We start from the raw sequence: 23,728 nt of genomic DNA, 5'->3' as shown, positions 1-23,728 counted from the left end.
AGGTTTGGTAGGTCAGACATACTGTAGTTCTGGAGAGGTTTGGTAGGTCAGACACACTGTAGTTCTGGAGAGGTTTGGTAGGTCAGACATACTGTAGTTCTGGAGAGGTTTGGTAGGTCAGACATACTGTAGTTCTGGAGAGGTTTGGTAGGTCAGACATACTGTAGTTCTGGAGAGGTTTGGTAGGTCAGACATACTGTAGTTCTGGAGAGGTTTGGTAGGTCAGACATACTGTAGTTCTGGAGAGGTTTGGTAGGTCAGACAGATTGTAGTTCTGGTAGGTCAGACATACTGTAGTTCTGGTAGGTCAGACAGATTGTAGTTCTGGAGAGGTTTGGTAGGTCAGACATACTGTAGTTCTGGAGAGGTTTGGTAGGTCAGACATACTGTAGTTCTGGAGAGGTTTGGTAGGTCAGACAGATTGTAGTTCTGGTAGGTCAGACATACTGTAGTTCTGGAGAGGTTTGGTAGGTCAGACATACTGTAGTTCTGGAGAGGTTTGGTAGGTCAGACAGATTGTAGTTCTGGTAGGTCAGATATACTGTAGTTCTTGTAGGTCAGACATACTGTAGTTCTGGAGAGGTTTGGTAGGTCAGACATACTGTAGTTCTGGAGAGGTTTGGTAGGTCAGACATACTGTAGTTCTGGAGAGGTTTGGTAGGTCAGACAGATTGTAGTTCTGGTAGGTCAGACATACTGTAGTTCTGGTAGGTCAGACAGATTGTAGTTCTGGAGAGGTTTGGTAGGTCAGACATACTGTAGTTCTGGAGAGGTTTGGTAGGTCAGACATACTGTAGTTCTGGAGAGGTTTGGTAGGTCAGACATACTGTAGTTCTGGAAAGGTTTGGTAGGTCAGACAAACTGTAGTTCTGGAGAGGTTTGGTAGGTCAGACATACTGTAGTTCTGGAGAGGTTTGGTAGGTCAGACATACTGTAGTTCTGGAGAGGTTTGGTAGGTCAGACATACTGTAGTTCTGGAGAGGTTTGGTAGGTCAGACATACTGTAGTTCTGGAGAGGTTTGGTAGGTCAGATATACTGTAGGTCTGGTAGGTCAGACATACTGTAGTTCTGGAGAGGTTTGGTAGGTCAGACACACTGTAGTTCTGGAGAGGTTTGGTAGGTCAGACATACTGTAGTTCTGGAGAGGTTTGGTAGGTCAGACATACTGTAGTTCTGGAAAGGTTTGGTAGGTCAGACAGATTGTAGTTCTGGAGAGGTTTGGTAGGTCAGACATACTGTAGTTCTGGAGAGGTTTGGTAGGTCAGACATACTGTAGTTCTGGAGAGGTTTGGTAGGTCAGACACACTGTAGTTCTGGAGAGGTTTGGTAGGTCAGACATACTGTAGTTCTTGTAGGTCAGACATACTGTAGTTCTGGAGAGGTTTGGTAGGTCAGACACACTGTAGTTCTGGAGAGGTTTGGTAGGTCAGACACACTGTAGTTCTGGAGAGGTTTGGTAGGTCAGACATACTGTAGTTCTGGAGAGGTTTGGTAGGTCAGACATACTGTAGTTCTGGAGAGGTTTGGTAGGTCAGACATACTGTAGTTCTGGAGAGGTTTGGTAGGTCAGACACACTGTAGTTCTGGAGAGGTTTGGTAGGTCAGACACACTGTAGTTCTGGAGAGGTTTGGTAGGTCAGACATACTGTAGTTCTGGAGAGGTTTGGTAGGTCAGACATACTGTTGTTCTGGAGAGGTTTGGTAGGTCAGACATACTGTAGTTCTGGAGAGGTTTGGTAGGTCAGACATACTGTAGTTCTGGAGAGGTTTGGTAGGTCAGACATACTGTAGTTCTGGAGAGGTTTGGTAGGTCAGACATACTGTAGTTCTGGAGAGGTTTGGTAGGTCAGACATACTGTTGTTCTGGAGAGGTTTGGTAGGTCAGACATACTGTAGTTCTGGAGAGGTTTGGTAGGTCAGACAGATTGTAGTTCTGGAGAGGTTTGGTAGGTCAGACATACTGTAGTTCTGGAGAGGTTTGGTAGGTCAGACATACTGTTGTTCTGGAGAGGTTTGGTAGGTCAGACAGATTGTAGTTCTGGAGAGGTTTGGTAGGTCAGACATACTGTAGTTCTGGAGAGGTTTGGTAGGTCAGACAGATTGTAGTTCTGGAGAGGTTTGGTAGGTCAGACATACTGTAGTTCTGGAGAGGTTTGGTAGGTCAGACATACTGTAGTTCTGGAGAGGTTTGGTAGGTCAGACATACTGTAGTTCTGGAGAGGTTTGGTAGGTCAGACATACTGTAGTTCTGGAGAGGTTTGGTAGGTCAGACATACTGTAGTTCTGGAGAGGTTTGGTAGGTCAGACATACTGTAGTTCTGGAGAGGTTTGGTAGGTCAGACATACTGTAGTTCTGGAGAGGTTTGGTAGGTCAGACAGATTGTAGTTCTGGTAGGTCAGACATACTGTAGTTCTGGAGAGGTTTGGTAGGTCAGACAGATTGTAGTTCTGGAGAGGTTTGGTAGGTCAGACATACTGTAGTTCTGGTAGGTCAGACAGATTGTAGTTCTGGAGAGGTTTGGTAGGTCAGACATACTGTAGTTCTGGAGAGGTTTGGTAGGTCAGACATACTGTAGTTCTGGAGAGGTTTGGTAGGTCAGACATACTGTAGTTCTGGAGAGGTTTGGTAGGTCAGACAGATTGTAGTTCTGGTAGGTCAGACATACTGTAGTTCTGGAGAGGTTTGGTAGGTCAGACAGATTGTAGTTCTGGAGAGGTTTGGTAGGTCAGACATACTGTAGTTCTGGAGAGGTTTGGTAGGTCAGACATACTGTAGTTCTGGAGAGGTTTGGTAGGTCAGACATACTGTAGTTCTGGAGAGGTTTGGTAGGTCAGACACACTGTAGTTCTGGAGAGGTTTGGTAGGTCAGACATACTGTAGTTCTGGAGAGGTTTGGTAGGTCAGACATACTGTAGTTCTGGAGAGGTTTGGTAGGTCAGACATACTGTAGTTCTGGAGAGGTTTGGTAGATCACACATACTGTAGTTCTGGAGAGGTTTGGTAGGTCAGACATACTGTAGTTCTGGAGAGGTTTGGTAGGTCAGACATACTGTAGTTCTGGAGAGGTTTGGTAGGTCAGATATACTGTAGTTCTGGTAGGTCAGACATACTGTAGTTCTGGAGAGGTTTGGTAGGTCAGACACACTGTAGTTCTGGAGAGGTTTGGTAGGTCAGACATGCTGTAGTTCTGGAGAGGTTTGGTAGGTCAGACATACTGTAGTTCTGGAAAGGTTTGGTAGGTCAGACACACTGTAGTTCTGGAGAGGTTTGGTAGGTCAGACATACTGTAGTTCTGGAGAGGTTTGGTAGGTCAGACATACTGTAGTTCTGGAGAGGTTTGGTAGGTCAGACATACTGTAGTTCTGGAGAGGTTTGGTAGGTCAGACATACTGTAGTTCTGGAGAGGTTTGGTAGGTCAGACATACTGTTGTTCTGGAGAGGTTTGGTAGGTCAGACATACTGTAGTTCTGGAGAGGTTTTGGTAGGTCAGACAGATTGTAGTTCTGGAGAGGTTTGGTAGGTCAGACATACTGTAGTTCTGGAGAGGTTTGGTAGGTCAGACATACTGTAGTTCTGGAGAGGTTTGGTAGGTCAGACATACTGTAGTTCTGGAGAGGTTTGGTAGGTCAGACATACTGTAGTTCTGGAGAGGTTTGGTAGGTCAGACATACTGTAGTTCTGGAGAGGTTTGGTAGGTCAGACATACTGTAGTTCTGGAGAGGTTTGGTAGGTCAGACAGATTGTAGTTCTGGTAGGTCAGACATACTGTAGTTCTGGAGAGGTTTGGTAGGTCAGACAGATTGTAGTTCTGGAGAGGTTTGGTAGGTCAGACATACTGTAGTTCTGGTAGGTCAGACAGATTGTAGTTCTGGAGAGGTTTGGTAGGTCAGACATACTGTAGTTCTGGAGAGGTTTGGTAGGTCAGACATACTGTAGTTCTGGAGAGGTTTGGTAGGTCAGACATACTGTAGTTCTGGAGAGGTTTGGTAGGTCAGACACACTGTAGTTCTGGAGAGGTTTGGTAGGTCAGACATACTGTAGTTCTGGAGAGGTTTGGTAGGTCAGACACACTGTAGTTCTGGAGAGGTTTGGTAGGTCAGACATACTGTAGTTCTGGAGAGGTTTGGTAGGTCAGACATACTGTAGTTCTGGAGAGGTTTGGTAGGTCAGACAGATTGTAGTTCTGGTAGGTCAGACATACTGTAGTTCTGGTAGGTCAGACAGATTGTAGTTCTGGAGAGGTTTGGTAGGTCAGACATACTGTAGTTCTGGAGAGGTTTGGTAGGTCAGACATACTGTAGTTCTGGAGAGGTTTGGTAGGTCAGACATACTGTAGTTCTGGAGAGGTTTGGTAGGTCAGACAGATTGTAGTTCTGGAGAGGTTTGGTAGGTCAGACAAACTGTAGTTCTGGAGAGGTTTGGTAGGTCAGACATACTGTAGTTCTGGAGAGGTTTGGTAGGTCAGACACACTGTAGTTCTGGAGAGGTTTGGTAGGTCAGACACACTGTAGTTCTGGAGAGGTTTGGTAGGTCAGACATACTGTAGTTCTGGAGAGGTTTGGTAGGTCAGACATACTGTAGTTCTGGAGAGGTTTGGTAGGTCAGACATACTGTAGTTCTGGAGAGGTTTGGTAGGTCAGACATACTGTAGTTCTGGAGAGGTTTGGTAGGTCAGACATACTGTAGTTCTGGAGAGGTTTGGTAGGTCAGACATACTGCAGTTCTGGAGAGGTTTGGTAGGTCAGACACACTGTAGTTCTGGAGAGGTTTGGTAGGTCAGAGAGACTGTAGTTCTAGAGAGGTTTGGTAGGTCAGACATACTGTAGTTCTGGAGAGGTTTGGTAGGTCAGACATACTGTAGTTCCTGAGAGGTTTGGTAGGTCAGACATACTGTAGTTCTGGAGAGGTTTAGGCCACTGTGACATTAAGATGACATACTGTATACGCTACAGGCTTTCACAGTCTCACGTCATCCATGTTTCTCAAACGTCAAATTTCGAAGTTGTTCAAAACGTCAATGTGTTTACGGTTTGGTTTATGTTTAGGTATTTACTCCCAAAAATTAAGGTTAGTGTTAAGTTCAGGCATTAACTCCAAATGGTTAAGGTATGGGTTAAGGTTTGGGATAGGCTTAAAAGTAAAAATATCAAAAACAACTGTCTATCGCTGGATTCAAACATGCAAACTTTAGCACCAAAGGCAGATGCTTACGCCCATCCGCCTCCCCGTCCACAACACCCTAGCAAAACCGAAACCTACTTGAAGGTAACAGCGCTCACTTTTGCCCCTAGTGGACGGTTTCCAGGTCCTCTCCCGACGTCCTCAGACATCGATGGACGGTGAATGCTAACTTGTATCATGGGTGACCTGCCTGGTATACATTTTTTATAGTTCTGTTGAGATGATTTTGGCAATTCAGTATTGTTAACTCTTGAGCATCTTGAGAGGCCCTGTCAATGTGCTTTCTTAACAAACACTGTTGCCCCTCTGTGTGTTTTTCAGTTACTTCATATGTCAGTTAGATCATTATTTTATCTGCTGGCAGCACAGCACTAACAGATGGTTACTAATGATGCAGTGTATGGTGGGTCAATCAAGGCGACTAGTATTAGCAGAGTAGCGTAGCATCCTCCCCAACCTAGTAGGATGGGTTAATGAATAATGAACGATGGATGAATAACCTGTTGATAGAGGAGAGCGGTAGAGAGGAACAGACAGACAAAGAAATAATGTGTGAGAGAGAGAGAGAGAGAGAGAGAGAGAGAGAGAGAGAGAGAGAGAGAGAGAGAGAGAGAGAGAGAGAGAGAGAGAGAGAGAGAGAGAGAGAGAGAGAGTAAGAGATTATCTACCTCACTTGCTTTGGCAATGTTAACACATGTTTCCCATGCCAATAAAGCCCCTTGAATTGAATTGAATTGAGAGAGAGAGAGAGAGCGAGAGAGAGAGCGAGAGAGCGAGAGAGAGAGAGAGAGAGAGAGCGAGAGAGAGAGAGCGAGAGAGCGAGAGAGAGAGAGAGAGAGAGAGAGAGAGAGAGAGAGAGAGAGAGAGAGAGAGAGAGAGAGAGAGAGAGAGAGAGAGAGAGAGAGAGAGAGAGAGACAAGGCCAGCTGGTGGACCCAGTCAGGACTTATAGAGACTGTGTTTCTCATTGGGCTCAATCAGTGGAGCAGGATGATAACATCTCTTACCTTATTCACAGCCACCCACATGCACTCTGAGCTATTTTACAGTGGTAAGGTGGCATGCTGGAGAGAGAGAAAAAAAAGTCTGGTTACTTTGGCAACCCTGGGTTTTGTGTGTGTGTGAGAGAGAGAGAGAAAGAGAGAGAGAGGGAGAGAGATAGTGAGAGAGAGGTCATGCATGAGCAGATGAGCTCCCACATTTTCCAGCATGTTTAAAAAGAAGATCGATTTAGAGTTAGATAAACTTGGATTTTTTTGGCAGGGACATATACGGGATACTACCCTCCACAACATGACCTTCACTCCAAATCCAAACGCAAACCTACTACCTGATTTTGGACCGAATTACATGGAATTACATGGAATGCTGAAAAAACGTTCTGCTGTAATAGTGAAGATGTAATCTTGTCAGTAGAAAATCTAAACAGTATATTTGACCTCTCAGCTTCCCTATCAAATAAAAAAAAAGAAACAGAAAACGGAAGAAAATTAACAACAATGACAAATGGTTTGATGAAGAATGCAAAAAATGTAAGAAAGAAGTTGAGAAACCTGTCAAAACAAAAACATAGAGACCCAGAAAACCTGAGTCTATGCCTTCACTATGGTGAAACACTAAAACAATACTGAAATACACTACAGAAAAAGAAGGAACAGCACGTCAGAAATCAGCTCAATGTAATTGAAGAATCCATAGACTCTAACCACTTCTGGGAAAATTGGAAAACACTAAACAAACAACAACACAAAGAGTTATCTATTCAAAATGGAGATGAATGGGTAAATCATTTCTCCAATATTTTTGGCTCAATAACAATGAACAAACAACAAAACTATATTCTGTACATGATCAAATACAAATCTTAGAATCAGATATTAATAAAGACTACCAGAACCCACTGGATTCTCCCATTACCTTGAACTACAGGACAAAATAAAAACCCTCCAACCCAAAAAGGCCTGTGGTGTTGATGGTATCCTCAATTAAATTATAAAATATACAGACAACAAATTCCAATTGGCTATCATTAAACTCTTTAACATCATCCTTAGCTCAGGCATCTTCCCCAATATTTGGAACCAAAGACTGATCACCCCAATCCACAAAGGTGGAGACATATTTGACCCCAATAACTACTGTGGGATATGCATCAACAGCAACCTTGGGAAAATCCTCTGCATTATCATTAACAGCAGACTTGTACATTTCCTCAGTGAAAACAATGTGCTGAGCAAATGTCAAATTGTCTTCTTACCAAATTATCGTACGACATATTCACCCTGCACACCCTAATTGGCAAACAAACAAAACAAAGGCAAAGTCTTCTCATGCTTTGTTGATTTAAAAAAAGCCTTCAACTCAATTTGGCATGAGGGTCTATATAAATTGATGGAAAGTGGCGTTGGGGGAAAAACATACAACATTATAAAATCCATGTACACTAACAACAAGTCTGCGGTTAAAATTGACAAAAAACACACACATTTCTTTCCACAGGGCCGTGGGGTGAGACAGGAATGAGGCTTAAGCCCCACCCTCTTCAACATATGTCTCAACGATTGGCGAGGGCACTAGAACAGTCTGCAGCACCCAGACTCACCCTACTAGAATCTGAAGTCAAATGTCTACTGTTTGCTGATGATCTGGTGCTTCTGTCACCAACCAAGGAGGGCCTACAGCTGCACCTAGATCTTCTGCATAGATTCTGCCAGACCTGGGCCCTGACAGTAAATCTCAGTAAGACCAAAATAATGGGGTTCCAAAAAAGGTCCAGTCGCCAGGACCACAAATGCAAATTCCATCTAGACACCGTTGCCCTAGAGCACACACAAAACATGCATACCTCAGCCTTAACATCAACACCACAGGTAACTTCCACAAAGCTGTTAACAATCTGAGAGAGAAGGCAAGAAGGGCATTCTATGCCATCAAAAGGAACACAAAATTCGACATACCAATTACGATCTGGCTAAAAATACTTGAATCAGTTATAGAACCCATTGCCCTTTATGGTTGTGAGGTCTGGGCTCCGCTCACCAACCAAGAACTCACAAAATGGGACGAACTCCAAATTGAGACTCTGCATGCAGAATTCTGCAAACATATCCTCTGTGTACAACGTAGAACACCAAATAATGCATGCACAGCAGAATTAGGCCGATACCCGCTAATTATCAAAATCCGGAAAAGAGACGTTAAATTCTACAACCACCTAAAAGGAAGTGATTCCCAACCCTTCCATAACAAAGCCATCACCTACAGAGAGATGAACCTGGAGAAGAGTCCCCTAATCAAGCTGGTCCTGGGGCTCTGTTCACAAACACAAACAGACCCCACAGGACCCCAGGACAGCAACACAATTAGACCCAACCAAATCATGAAAAAACAAAAAGATAATTACTTGACACATTGGAAAGAATTCACACAAAAAACAAAACAGAGAGACACAGTGGCAGAATACCTGACCACTGTGACTGACCCAAATTGAAAGAAAGCTTTGACTCTACGACTCAGTGAGCATCGCCTTGCTATTTAGCATAGCCTTGCTACAGAGCAAACTAGAATGCTATTTGGCTCTAAACAGAGTACACATTGGCAGAATACCTGACCACCGTGACTGACCCAAAGTAAAGGAAAGATTTGACTATATACAGACTCAGTGAGCATAGCCTTGCTATTGAGAAAGGCCGCCATAGGCAGACCTGGCTCTCAAGAGAAGACAGGCTATGTGCTCACTGCCCACAAAATGAGGTGGAAACTGAGCTGCACTTCCTAAACTCCTGCCAAATGTATGACATCTCATATTAGAGACACATATTTCCCTCAGATTACACAGACCCACAAAGAATTTGAAAACAAACCCAATTTTGATAAACTCCCATATCTACAGGGTTAAGTACCACAGTGTGCCATCACAGTAGCAAGATGTGTGACCTGTTGCCACAAGAAAAGGGCAACCAGTGAAGAACAAACACCACTGTAAATACAACCTATATTTATGTTTATTTACTTTCCCCTTTGTACTTTAACCATTTGCACATCGTTACAACACTGTATATATACATAATATGACATCTTTATTCTTTTGGAACTTCTGTGAGTATAATGTTTACTGTTCATTTGTATTGTTTATTTCACTTTTGTTCATTATCTACTTCACTTGCTTTGGCAATGTTAACATATGTTTCCCATGCCAATGTAACAGTATAACTTTGGTCCGTCCCCTCACCCCGACCCGAGCGCGAACCAGGGACCCTCTGCACACATCAACAACAGTCACCCACGAAGCATCGTTACCCATCGCTCCACAAAAGCCGCGGCCCTTGTAGAGCAAGGGGAACCACTACTTCAAGGTCTCAAAGCGAGTGACGTAACCGATTGAAACGCTATTAGCGTGCACCACCGCTAACTAGCTAGCCATTTCACATCCGTTACACTCACCCCCCTTTCAACCTCCTCCTTTTCCGCAGCAACTAGTGATCCGGGTCAACAGCATCAATGTAACAGTATAACTTTAGACCGTCCCCTCGCCCCAACCCGGGCGCGAACCAGGGACCTTCTGCACACATCAACAACTGACACCCACGAAGCATCGTTCCACAAAAGCCGCGGCCCTTGCAGAGCAAAGGGAACCACTACTTCAAGGTCTCAACGCGAGTGACGTAACCGATTGAAACGCTATTAGCGCACACCACCGCTAACTAGCTAGCCATTTCACATCCGTTACACCAATAAATCCCTTTGAATTGAATTGAATTGAATAGTAGACACAGAGAACACAGATAAATTATTACATTGTAGAGTAACTCTTGTAACTTGGCAACACTGAGGGAAAGGAGGAGGCAAGGTATTGGCTGGGATATGAGGAAAGTGAGCATGAAGCGTAGGTAGGGGGTATTCTGATTCATAGGGTAGAGCTAGAGGCAGGCCCCAATATCCTCACTAACCCCAGCCACAGCCAGCCAGACATACCACTTATGCAGAATTGAACCCAGTCTTACCCACCTGACTGTATCTTTCTGGTTCTACACCATTAATGTGCAACTGTTCACACACATCTCAACTGTGAAGGTCAACACATTCAAGATTGATTCCAGCCGTCTTTTCCATTATGTCATTCAATGTTTAATCCTCTTTTTATCTGTGTGTTTCTGCATTGAGACGTCAGAACAGTGTAATCAGTGTGTAGTTTGTATTGACACTAAGCCAGAGAGAGAGGGACTGAGTTGTGTGGGTTGTAAAATGGCGGTTGTTTGAGTTCTGTCCGCTGTTTCCTGTCAAACAGTAGCTTGATCTGTCTTCAGAGTGTCTTTCGGCAGCCATGTTTGTTTGGTCAGAGAAGTCGTTCTACCTGGGCAATTACCTCTAACGAAGTGACTTGTTATGATTTGGTCTGGAATCTAATCCCATCGGATACGATGAGGAAAAGTTTTTTTTTTTTACTATTGTTGGTTGGGAAGATTTGAGTGTGATTCTAACTTGACGGGTGTGTTTGGAAGGTTAGCCTTGTGAAAGGTGGGTTTTAACGCTTTAAAGCCAGGCACCACAGGCAAAAATAAAGGAAAAAATCCCTATTAGCCTGTAATGCCTGGCTTTAAATTGTAATGAGCTGTTTTTTCTCTCTCTTATTTTGGAAGGTGAGGCTGCTTCTCTCACACGCACAAACTCTCAAACACACACACCTCACACACACTCACACCGATTTTCTCAAACATAACCCTATCTTACTCTCTCTCACACAAACATATATACACACACACACACACACACACACACACACACACACACACACACACACACGCTCCTGTGAGTCATTTAGGCCCTGCCCCGGTTCAAGAAAACCTCAAAGAGAATCTTGTTGGCAGGAGTCTCCAACGCTTCACCTTTCAGCAGAGGTTAACAGGAACACATTGTCTCTCTCCCCTCCTCTCCACTCCTCTCCCCTCTCCCCTCTTCTCCTGTCGTCGGTCACCATGGTTAGATCATCTGTTGTTTTACACCATAGAGGAATAGGAATGCAGCTCATAGACCTAGGCAGAGGACAACCAACAGAATAGATACTTTACTGTCCACGCAGCAGTCCCGTTGTGGCGTTACTGTTAGGTTACTGTAGATACTACAGGCTTGTTAGTTAATAAGGGAGTGATGGATGATATTACTGAGACATCAGGGTAGGGGAGAGCAGGGGAGAGCAGGGGAACGCAGGGGAGAGATGAGCTTAGTGCTTCCCATAGGCTTCGCCTGGGCGATAAGGGAGACAAACACACAGCGCCACCAGAATAAACCACAGCCATCTTCCGCTCAGGGTGAAGGATAGGGGAGAGAGGAGACATGGAGGAGGGGGGCTCCTTTATCATTTTTGACAATGATCTGTGTGTTGGAACGGGGGATTTAGAAAGTAAGAAAGCCCCCCACCCATTTTTAACACATTTTCTCTCTTAAAACAGACCGACACAGAAACACACACACAATCACACTAGTTATTTTGAGAGTGGATACAGGGTATAACGTCACATTATAACTTGGAAGGTGTTTGTCTGTGTGTGTGTGTGTGTGTGTGTGTGTGTGTGTGTGTGTGTGTGTGTGTGTGTGTGTGTGTGTGTGTGTGTGTGTGTGTGTGTGTGTGTGTGTGTGTGTGTGTGTGTGTGTGTGTGTGTGTGTAGGAGGAGGATAACAGGGGAGGTAGAGGGGGTAGAGGGAGGATAACATGGGGGAGGTAGAGGGGGTAGAGGGAAGATAAACGGGGGTGGTAGAGGGAGGATAACAGGGGGGAAAGTAGAGGGAGTAGAGGGGTATAACAGGGGGGAGGTAGAGGGAGGATAACGGGGGAGGTAGAGGGGGGGTAGAGGGAGGATAACAGGGGGGAAGTAGAGAAAGGATAACAGGGGGGAGGTAGAGGGGGTAACAGGGGGAGTAACAGGGGGAGGTAAAAGGGGTAGAAGGAGGATAACAGGGGGAAGTTGGGGGGTAAAGCGAGGATAACAGGGGAGGTAGAGAGGGTACAGGGGGAGTAACAGGGGGAGGTAAAAGGGGTAGAAGGAGGATAACAGGGGGAAGTTGAGGGGGTTAGAGGGGGAGGTAGAGAGAGGATAACTGGGTGAAGGTAGAGGGGGTTTGGAGGGAGGATAACAAGGGGGAGGTAGAGGGGGGGTAGAGGGGGAGGTAAAGGGTGGGTAGAAGGAAGATAGCAGGGGGAGGTAGAGGGGGGATAGAAGGAAGATAGCAGGGGGGAGGTCCCTGTTTATTTCCTCTGTCCTCTCCTTTCTGGGGAGGAAGAGACACATTTGAGGCGCTGCATGAGGGCTGTAGTTACTTCCTTATTTTTCATCAGATCCCTCCATCTCCCCCTTCTCCTGTCCTCCCCTCTTATAAGCATCCAGATTAGTGTCCCACTCCTTGAAAGCGGCAGCTCTAATCTTTGGCTCGTGCGAATGTTGTCTGTAGTCCATGGCTTCTGGTTGGAAAATGTACGTACGGTTACTGTGGGGATGACGTCGTTGATGCACTTATTGATGAAGCCGGTGACTGAGGTGGTGTACTCCTCAATGCCATTGGATGAATCATGGAAACATTTTCCAGTCTGTGCTGGCAAAACAGTCCTGTAGCATAGCATCTGACCACTTTTGTATTGAGCGAGTCACTGGTGCTTCCTGCTTTAGTTTTTGCTTGTAAGCAGGATTCAGGAGGATAGAATTATGGTCAGATTTGCCAAATGGAGGGCGAGGGAGAGATTTGTATGCATCTCTGTCTGTGGCATAAAGGTGGTCTAGAGTTTTTTTCCCCTCTGGTTGCATATGTGACATGCTGGTAGAAATTGGGTAAAATGGATTTAAGTTTGCCTGCATTAAAGTCCCCGGCCACTAGGAGCGCCACTTCTGGATGAGCATTTTCTTGTTTTCTTATGGCCTTATACAGCTTGTTGAGCTTGACTTGACATAGCAGTATATCATTCGCTTCGGACTCATTAAATAAAAAATCTTTGTCCAGTTCGAGGTCAGTAATCGCTGTGCTGATGTCCAGAAGCTCTTTTTGGTCATAAGAGACAGTAGCAGCAAAATTATGTACAATATGAATTACAAAAAATGCGAAAAAATAAACCAAATTGCACAGTTGGTTAGGAGCCCGTAAAACGGGAGCCATCCCCTCCTGCGCCATTATTAACCTGCCCAATGCAGATGCACCGACACCGTCATGCACTGGGTGACCCTGGAGGGGCTGATGGAGCATGGTTTTGTTGTTGTCATTTCTGTGCATTGCTCATTTCTGTCATGATAAAATGATTGTGTGCACACACACAAGCAATGCACACACATACACATGCATGCAAAAACACACTTCCTTACACAAGCACTCTCAAATACACACATACCTGCATCAAACAGTGAACTCATTCATGTTTAATACGATGTGTTTTGCAGGGTGTGTTTTGGTACAGATTACTCCAGAGACCCGAGCAACAAGGCCTGATTAGACAAACCAAAGTGCATTCAAGCACCAACACCTGAGGTGGCCTACTTGTCATATCTGTATTCATCAGTCTCTATTAGAAATATAACATAACAACATAACGTTTCAAAATGTTTTTTTTCCTCATTTAAGACTGAGAAACATTTAGTAATCATTAAAAGAGAGAGTGCTTTTCTTGTGAGTTCAGATCAGGGTTGGTTTCATTTTATTTTCAACCACATTGTGATATTCACTCACCAGTTATCCCAGAAAAGCAGCAACAATCCCAGAACATCAGTTAAGATTCCCATGAAGTTCTAGTTGAGGATATATCTAACATTAGGATAAAATAAATATACAGCGTATATGTTTTTGATAACAAAATGTAATTAAAGAAAAAAATATTTTACTGAAATATCTTTGGAATGTTCTCCTAACGTTCACTAAAATCTATGACAACTACAGAACATTCCCCAGATGTTGTCATTATGTTTCCAGGTAAGGAACGGATGAAATGTGTTTTGGGATCGTCCTTGCAACATCAGGCGAATTTTGTATAGTCCTACAAACATTGTCTAATCATCAGCACATCGGATATTTTGCAGGTCGGTATAGCCTAGAAACCCTGATGGAGCAGCATTGTGACGCGTCCTCCTTCCTCACAGAAGGATCCATCTCTTCTTCCACATGGCCCAAGAAACAGACAAAAACGTGTGTCACACAGAGATATGGCTTGGGCTTAAACGGTAAAAAGGGAAAGGGGGATCTGAGTCTTGGTTTTTAACTGACCAAATAGTAAAAGTTGTGAGGGATTTATTCGATATAAGACTAAACGAAAACATGTATAGGCATGCAAAAAATATGTTTAAAAAAGATCTGTTCTTCAACGGTTCAGGAAATTTGTTTGATGGTTATAATAATGTATGCAGATTAGATTAAATACCAAACAGTGCACATCGCCTAATAATGCTCGGCTCATCTATAAGAGCTACGCATGGCTACGTCGGAATGTGATGGCCCTGGATGGCCAGATGCAGAATAGCCCCACTGTGGGGGAAAATATTATTGAAGCAGTTAAATTACTATAACAAATATTGATCGAGAATTTGTGAAAACGTATTATTATTATTGTCATTATTATTATTAATGAGAACATTCACATTTACATAATTCAAAAATGATGGGTATTGTTAACCACAATTATAAATGCATGTTCTATGTTTATAGACTACCCTATCCTAAACCTAATTTCTGTCTTGTTCAAATGGATATGCTGCTGCCAGTGCATGGCTTTACTCCGTGGGCTGTGACTCCGTGGGTTCGCCCCGGCCTGGTCTCTGCCTGACCTGGCGGATCTCGTCCTCCGCATTCCTCTCGCGCACCCTATCATAAACATCCTCGCCTAGACCGAGCGCAGGAAGTGCGCGAGGACAGGAATTTCACTCTTTCAAAGTGCATTAAAGCTGAGGGCCGGTTAAGAGATGGTGCTGCCATGTTTGGTTTGTTATCCTATAGTAGGCCTACAAAACGGGCTTTTCGACACACAGAGGCGTATTCACGCGCTCTATCACTTTTTGTTGTTGTTATTTCTCTGTATCATTGTGGTGGTTGCCACTAATAATCGGATAGTTTATTAATGTCGTTGTTCATATTATTATTTTGACAGAAAACTATATAACAACCTCGGTGAATTTACGACGTGATATATCATTACTGCAATTCACGTGTCTGAGAAGCCGCAACAGAACCCTGTCAGCTGTGGAGTTGTTTTACATTGTATCTTTTTATTGCAGTAAGCGTTTATTCGCCGATGATTGTTGGGGATCAAGAGATAATTTGAGAGGGATTTGTAGAGGGTGTGTATTTATGTAAGAGCAAAACATAGGCTGCCCTGCGTCTCTCTCATGGCTCTCTCCTATTCTCTCTGTTGTACATCAGTGATAAAGCGTTCTTTGCCTATGGTTTATTGCATGTATGCATTTTTTTGTCCAGATAGGCTATGAATTCGTTCAATATAACAATTGAATTGTTATTTAGCTTAAACTTGGTAGTAGGCCTAGTTAAATCGTATGCATGTTACGTCATTTAGTTTAATATTTGAACATATCCCTCACCAAATGACGAGTGCCCATTGGCAATGAGAAGTCCTATTGAAATCAGTCAGTCTTTGACGAAACATTATGCCTTGTGTTTTAGACAGTATAGCCTAGCTTCAATAGTATATCCAGAAGCTATACCCATCTTGCCCTCTATACAACTATTCTCTTTCTGCACCATTTTATTGTGAATATTTGCATGATCCGTTTGGTGCAATCTTAGTCTCAATAGACTGTTAATTTGTCAGTGCGCCTAAACCATGTCTTAGCACAGTGTAAAGGTTTTAATAGGTTAATTAAAAATATTCACCTTATTTTGTCAACCAACAACTTTCCTTCATTCACTTTTATCCAATTTAAAACGTGATATAAAGAAAACAAGCGACAATCGAATTAACATTCCACAGCGAGCTCTAAAGCCAAACTATAGTTCAGGTTACACATTGGCCTCGCGCTAGGGCTGTTTACTGATTCTTAACATGTTTATTTACAGCTTGTTGTGACGTGACGCGCGTGACTGTGGCAGCCAGGCCCAGATGCCGCGCGCAGGTGAGCGAGGTGTCCCGGGGAAAGGTCGACCTCTCCTGCAGTCGTTTGGAGTGAGACTCAAGCAAGCGTCCAGAGTTTCAGTCAATAAAAGGTATGTATTATTGATCAAAATAAACAATCTTGTGGTATTCAAAAAATGTTAGATGGAAAATAGAAACCATATAAGTGCCATTAATGGCTAATAAATACCTATAGACCAATACTTGGTTCCAATAAAGTAGAACCGATTTTGCCATGAGATTCCTTGAAATCAAAAAGCGTTCCGACTGTAAACCATGCAGGGAGGGCATGGACAAGTTCTGACCTAGGCAACAATACATTATTTATTGTAACAGGAATGCTAAATTGTTTTTCAAAATATTCCAGTTTTAACAAAAACAGTTATTAAAACAGATCTACAATTGTAGCCTTGAGTTTGAGACTTTGTAGCCTTTTAAACATTGTTTTGAAATGCTCTATTTTGTTTTCCTTCCCACGATGTTCCAAAATGTTTTTATCGTTTTCTTTTGGTTTTCTTCAACCTTCTGAACCTTAAGTAGAGGCCTACTGGTAGTCGACGGGTGTTATTACAGTCATTGGTGTTATTGTGCAATATACATTACTGTCACTGCTGTTATTACTGATTGTTTAATAACAATAGGATAATAACAAAATTATTGTATGAAAATATCTATGATTGTTGACCGTTCAGCAATTTCTCTTCTCTCTATCAATTTGTGTTCCATGTTCTAATCCTCATGGAGTTGGGCGCATGGGAACAGAAGAGACCACCCTTTCTCCGCAACAATACAGACTAAACAACTTCCCAAATCACGAGGTATTACTAAACACACGGCCACTGTCAGCACTGCCCAACGAAACGGTCGAGTTTTGTGGTGTCTTCTTTGTTTTCACTCACTTAAAAACCACTTTACCGCATCTGTGTCGCTTTGTTAAAGAAGAACGTAAATGAAGTATAGGCCTGTATTCACCTCGATTTAAAATAATAAAACCAACAAACTGTATCCTTGATTTTCATGTGTGTTTGCTCTCCAAAATATATTTGTAATCTTTGTGAAAACGAATGTTTGGGCATTTTGGTGAAATGATATCCCCAAACACATTTGTCTTGACCATGCATAATACAACACTTCCAAAATATGTAGCACTCCGTGGAGGTTTTATAGCATATTAATCAACAAAATACGTTCCTACACTTATTTGGTGCATTTTTCCACACTCATGCAGAAATCTAAGATTTGATTGGCCTTTCTATGCATTGTAGGCCTATGAGAGACTATGTATGATAATACATTGTTATTGTTATTTATTTCATTGCTATTTGTAGAAGTTGACACCCATTTTAAAAGTACTCTTACAGTAAAAGTAACCACTTAATTTATTTTGTCGACGCTATCTGAACTAGACACAATTAATCAGAGTAATATATTTTCAGCATGTGTTTATGGTCCAAAAACACACGTGAAAAAAAATAATCAGGAACCTGAGAAAAGTCTTTCTTTTAGCGCTGGAAGCTGCCCTCTGTATCCTCAAGTAATTGCGCGCTGAGAGACGGTTGGCTCTTACTGCTGTCCAGCTGTTCCCCGGTGAGGAGAGCCGCGGCTTCTCTACAGCGACCGGCCGGGTCCAGACTGTGGGCCGGTGGCGGGCGATGACACACATGCCAATGCTGTTCCACCTACGTAAGCTCTCATAGCACGGAAATACCATCCCGGAGAAATCCGACGGGACCCACATGGGTGGCCAGGGAAATGTATACCCCCTCCATACACCTCCACCACAACGCCTGCTAATTAAGCGGCACTATCAATCCAGGTTTTCTGCGGCTGCTGCGGACAAGCGGTCAGTAGCTAATGAGGCTTCAGCCTGCAGTCAGACTGAATGCAGTAACATATTGAGGTAAATCTGAGGATATAGGCCGAGGCTATTCACTTACAATAGCTGAAAATACTATTTATATTAGGCCTACATTGTTTTATCATTGGACAATATTGAAAAGTGCAGTCAATGCAAACAAAAATCTGATCAGTCGATAAATACAGGAAGTAATAGTTGGCTATTTTGTCAAATATAACTGTGTCCCATGCAACAAGTGCTTTTTAATGGCATTGAAATTCGCGAAATTATTTACGGTACCTTGAAGTTCTCTTCCTCTTAATCATTTATATTTGACACACAAACTTTTCTCTGAGCTGTTTCCTAATCATTTGCAAGGAGTGGTATATTGTCTAAACCCCACTCTAACACATGTTATTTTTGTACCGTGTGTGAATATGAATATTTATTTGATAGTGTGAAGTGGGCAGACAAGAGAGATTCCTCACCACGCAGCTGTAAACCAACAGAGGCGGGACTCGTCCAATGCGCTCAAATCACAGAGCAGTACGTCGCACGACGCACTGTAGAGCTATGGCCACTAGCAGGCCTACCGCCTGCCTGTGGGAAAAAAAGCGAAAAGGGATGGGCTAAGAGAGGAGTCAAACCACAACCTGGGCTGCGCTTCCATCACAAACCAGTTTGGGAGAAAGTATGTTCTAGAGGAGAGGCTAGTGCCTAACAAGTCACAAACTGTGGCTCAAAACACGGATTTCTCTGCGCGCTAAACGTTAAGGAGGCAGCGTCAGAGTTTTGTATTGGAGTCCATTTTGAGGTGCTACGGCTAAAATAATTTTCTGCAAGTGTAGTTAATCGCGTTTGTTGTTCTTTATTTGTGCTGGATTTGTTTTTGTTTTGGTGTGCGAAATGATGGACACTTACCAAAACCCAGAGGATGACGCAATGGCCCTGATGGTCCACGACACCAACACCGCGAAGGATAAGGAGCGACCCAAGGAGGAACCGGTCCAGGAAAAGGGTTCGGAGAAAACGGACCCGTCTCAAAAACCACCATATTCGTATGTGGCTCTCATTGCCATGGCCATCCGGGAGAGCACAGAGAAGCGCCTGACTCTATCTGGCATTTACCAGTATATCATCACCAAATTCCCTTTCTACGAGAAAAACAAGAAAGGCTGGCAAAACAGTATCCGGCATAACTTGAGTCTGAACGAATGTTTCATCAAAGTTCCTCGCGAGGGAGGCGGCGAGAGAAAGGGGAATTACTGGACCCTTGACCCGGCGTGCGAGGACATGTTCGAGAAGGGAAACTACAGAAGGAGACGTCGAATGAAACGTCCCTTCAGACCTCCACCGACCCATTTCCAGCCCGGGAAATCCCTCTTCGGCGGTGATGGGTACGGCTACCTGTCCCCTCCAAAGTACCTGCAGTCCAGCTTCATGAACAACTCGTGGTCGCTGGGCCAGCCGCCCACCCCGATGTCCTACACCTCCTGTCAGATGGCCGGTGGCAACGTAAGTCCAGTAAATGTGAAAGGACTGTCCGGTCCCTCCTCATACAACCCGTACTCCCGGGTGCAAAGCATGGGTCTCCCCAGCATGGTGAACTCTTATAATGGCATGAGCCATCACCACCACCCGCACGCTCACCATGCCCAGCAGCTGAGCCCCGCGACCGTTGCGCCGCCCCCGGTCTCCTCCAGCAACGGAGGTGGCCTGCAGTTCGCCTGCTCCCGCCAGCCTACCGAGCTCTCCATGATGCACTGTTCGTATTGGGATCACGAGAGCAAACACTCCGCGTTACACACGAGAATTGACATTTAGAGTTTACCAGAGGGCCACTTGTAAAATGCACTCTTGTGAGAGAAAGACAATAAGTCTATTCCTGTGTATTCAAACCAGAAACAAAATTATTTTTGAAGAGACAATACTATGACGGGCTCCTTTGATCCAAATAATGTACTGAAAATCCATATGGAAAGACATACAAGTGGGGATGCTGAGAGAATTTTCAAAAACTGGAAATTGTGAGATTAAGTGTTCACGACTTTGCACGAGGTAGCAGAACTTTTTTGTTGCATTGGACAGAAGGCCGTGCTATTGTATGTTATATTTGTTAAATCCGACCAGTTCCCTATTCACGGGGATACGAATTCCATGAAAACAAAACAAACAAACAAAGCCCTCTCCCTGTCTTGGAATTTTAAACATCACCTGAACGAGTGATAATTGAATTAGAACTCCTACGTATTTGAACCAGTATAGTGCACTGAGCGGACTCCAGTAAGACCAGGTGAAATGTTGATTCTTTAGCCTGTCTTTCAGTTTTTTATTACCGTGTCACAGTTCTTTCTCGGGATTCAGGTGGGGAGATAGAGCACCGTCAGAAGGAGCAATACCAAATATGTGTTACTTCTGGGGTCATTGACTTTTTAGGCTTCGTGACCTCTGATAGAGATGTTTTGGTTTCCGATAACATTCAGTCCAGTGCCAGATTTTTTTTACCTTTCTTGTTTTTTATAAACGTAATTATTTTTGTCTCATACATGTTGGGACCATGTGAAATTAGCACCTTTCCCTCTTTTTCTAGTATTTTGAATTTCTTAATAAACTTGTATTTCTTTCAACGTAAAACATTGGTCATGAATTAATCGTTATTTGTGCAAAAACGGTATTGTCTAACCACAAATTTCAACAATTATCAACGATAATATTATGATCATTATTATTATTAATAATATTATTATTATGTGGTCTATCACTAAACAAATGCATGGCCATTATTATCAGGCTTGCAATGTAGGCTTAGAACTATACATTCCACAGATGAAGTTAATTGGAATTCTATCCGTGAAAGTTGTTCACTTAGGTCTAAACCCGAATGTGTATTTTTGTCTGGAAAATGTTCATGTTAAATTCCAGGTATTTCAACATTTTGGGCATGTAAATCCTTTGCGTAAAACATCTCCAAATATCTAGTAGATAAGTCCTAATACTTTTGTACAGTTTAGCTGAAGTTTAGTTTACTGGGGAGTTGGTTGGATATTTCAGTTTTATACACTAAATATATATTCTTCCATTCGAAAGTAGTTTTGGGAAATGCCATTTAATTCTACACCATTAGAGCTGCTAAGCTATTAAATAGACGTTCGTTTGATTCCAGCGCCAACCCTGTTGCTTAACACATGAAAACAGCGTGGCCTGATCTGGGACCTTGCATGCATTGCAACTATTGGCCAAAATGAAAGCGTGAACTTCTGCTTTATCTGAATAGTCTACATTCATTATTAGAGTTACCAAATACATCTACGGCAACTCATTTGTCAGCAGAGTGCAACAATTGAAGAGAGAAAATCAAAGAAAAAGCTGTGCGTGTTTAAGAAGACGATGTGAACTTCTTAGAGGGTATTTTGGCAGTCCGAGTGCGAATGCTTAGCAGAAACAGATGCTGCAGAAGTTAAGGGTCGCCATCCCAGTCATTCCATTTAATCATTATCCCCATATGATGTAGGCTAACCTCCATTATGTGTTTAAACTAATTGTGGCTTCAGCTCAGTGAGCTTTTCCAAGGAGCATGGAGGGTTTTCTCTGTGTGAATATTAACTGCTCATGCATAATTGCGCAGTGGCACTTGATTATTACTACTGTATTATTATTATTATAAATTAATGTTATTATTATTGTTATTATGATTATTATTATTATGGCCTGTTATTATCATTTACAATAAGGTGAATTTGGTGAACCAAGGAGTTTGGTCATGGATGAATTCGAAATAATTTTGGCATCCACCCAAAACAATGGTTCTGTTACACTATGGAGTTTACCATTACTGCACGATTCGTATCTAAAGATTGACGTGGACTGACGTGTCTTACACCTTGCTTGGCTATCAGTTGGGTTGTCCAGATATTCGAATAAATTATCCTAAGGCATGTTGGCCAAATATTTTCAATTTATATGGCCTAGACCTTTATGGGCCTAACTGCTGGAAATCAAGCTATTTGTATTAATTTGAGCTAAGAGCATTTCTTACATATGAGCTAAGACAAGTGACGTGCGAGTGGGCTGGGTTGAGCGTAAAGTAATGGATGGCACCATACTGTTTTCCAGAATCTTTTGCTAAACAAACCGTAAAACATAAAACGTAAGCCTGTAGGCAATATGTCGTGTCGTGAACGTTTAAAACGTATTTCAATCTCTCCAATCCCTACATTTAACCGACCTACAGGCTACAAAACAAATACATCCGCCTAGATTGAAACGATGTTTCATGTTGATGCCTAAATTGCTATGGGCTATCACTGGAGATTGATGCTATAACTTTACACACGTCTATCCAACCTTGTCGTTTTTGTCTGAACGCGCTGAATCAGATGTAGGCCTACGTGCACTTCCTCGTGAGGCCCAAGAGAGCTGTTGCCAACCCTTGGGGCAGTGACGCTCTTTAAAAGAGAGACGTGGTGACGAGTAAAACGCTTTCAATACAGGTCTATTCTCAACCCTCTTCCACCTATTATCAATTTCATAACACTCAGGTTCATACTCGAAGAGTTATCGGGTGACTATTGTATGGTTTAAAACGTTTTTACAATGATGATTTAAAAAATATAACGATTAATAATTTCATAATAGCATTTTCATTGTTTTGATAATTATGAATAACATTCATATCACTATTGCAGCTCTGAAAGGAATTCCTTTTCAACAATTCTGCCATTATTTTCGATTTTACGATAGGCTGCTGATACCACCAAGCCTATATGGGGTCATATAGGTTTTCGGTTATGCAATAGGATCTTCTGAATGTCATGTCCACTTTCAGTGAGTTTAGGTTCGAGCCTTATTTTAGACTGACAAGATCCTTATATGACTGTAGACAGTAATCATGCAAACGTATATCATTCACCTTGATCCACCCCCGCTCCATAGCAACTGTTAAACAACGTCCTTGTCCCCATCGCAGCGTCCTTCATGACACGCATATTACACACTAACCATCGGTGAGAAATGGAGTTGTGGTGTCCAACAGTGTTTGCTACATTTTAAATAGTCCATATTTTTTTGTGGATTAGTCCCAAAATAATTATGCTTGCTTACTAAACTAAATTGCCAGGTAAATTTGACAAAATGTGCATTATTCAGTTAAGTTGGATAAAATGCAATTGCATTTAATTCATTACATACAAAACAATCCTTGGGAGGATTTTTATACATACAAGTTAGCACAAGTTGCCATTAATATATTATAAGCAAATACGTGTTTGCTTGATATGCTTGTATGGATTCAAAAGTGATGCGAACAGAGGACATTGTGACCCTTTCCTTAAATCGTTATACATTGTGCGGGCAAGGTGAGTCACGAAAAGAGCACCTGTCCTTGTCGTTTGTACGCTTGGAGAAGATCATTATGATGAAAATGAAACTCATGACCTATTGACCTATATAGTGTTTTCCCAGTTATAATCTATGCCTTGAAGCACTGCTGATAAACAGCCCTTGTATATAAAGCAGTTTAATCATACTATCAGCAGGTGCATGTTAATCAATAGGCCTAGGGCCACTTTTGCATCGTTTTACTTTCAGCTGAAGGGCCTCGGTTGAAAAGAATGGTGTA

The 23,728-nt window shown here is 42.8% G+C and overlaps 1 protein-coding gene across 1 annotated transcript; it reads left to right on the top strand.

Moving 5' to 3' along the window:
* Positions 1–18,762: 18,762 nt before the first annotated feature.
* LOC129831797 (forkhead box protein L2-like) lies at positions 18,763–20,745 on the top strand. Its single transcript, XM_055895255.1, has one exon. It carries the CDS (start codon positions 19,018–19,020, stop codon positions 19,933–19,935), a length of 918 nt encoding a protein of 305 aa, XP_055751230.1. The 5' UTR covers positions 18,763–19,017; the 3' UTR covers positions 19,936–20,745.
* The last annotated feature ends 2,983 nt before the right edge of the window (positions 20,746–23,728 follow it).

The sequence above is a fragment of the Salvelinus fontinalis genome, chromosome 33, assembly GCF_029448725.1.
Source record: "Salvelinus fontinalis isolate EN_2023a chromosome 33, ASM2944872v1, whole genome shotgun sequence".
Lineage (NCBI taxonomy): Eukaryota > Metazoa > Chordata > Actinopteri > Salmoniformes > Salmonidae > Salvelinus > Salvelinus fontinalis.
Note: the sequence above shows the minus strand (reverse complement) of the source record. Positions and strands in the feature narration are given on the sequence as shown.

What these genes read in the sequence shown, in the direction of transcription:
- LOC129831797 (XM_055895255.1), top strand. Translation starts at nt 19,018, where the DNA reads ATGATGGACACTTACCAAAACCCAGAGGATGACGCAATGGCCCTGATG.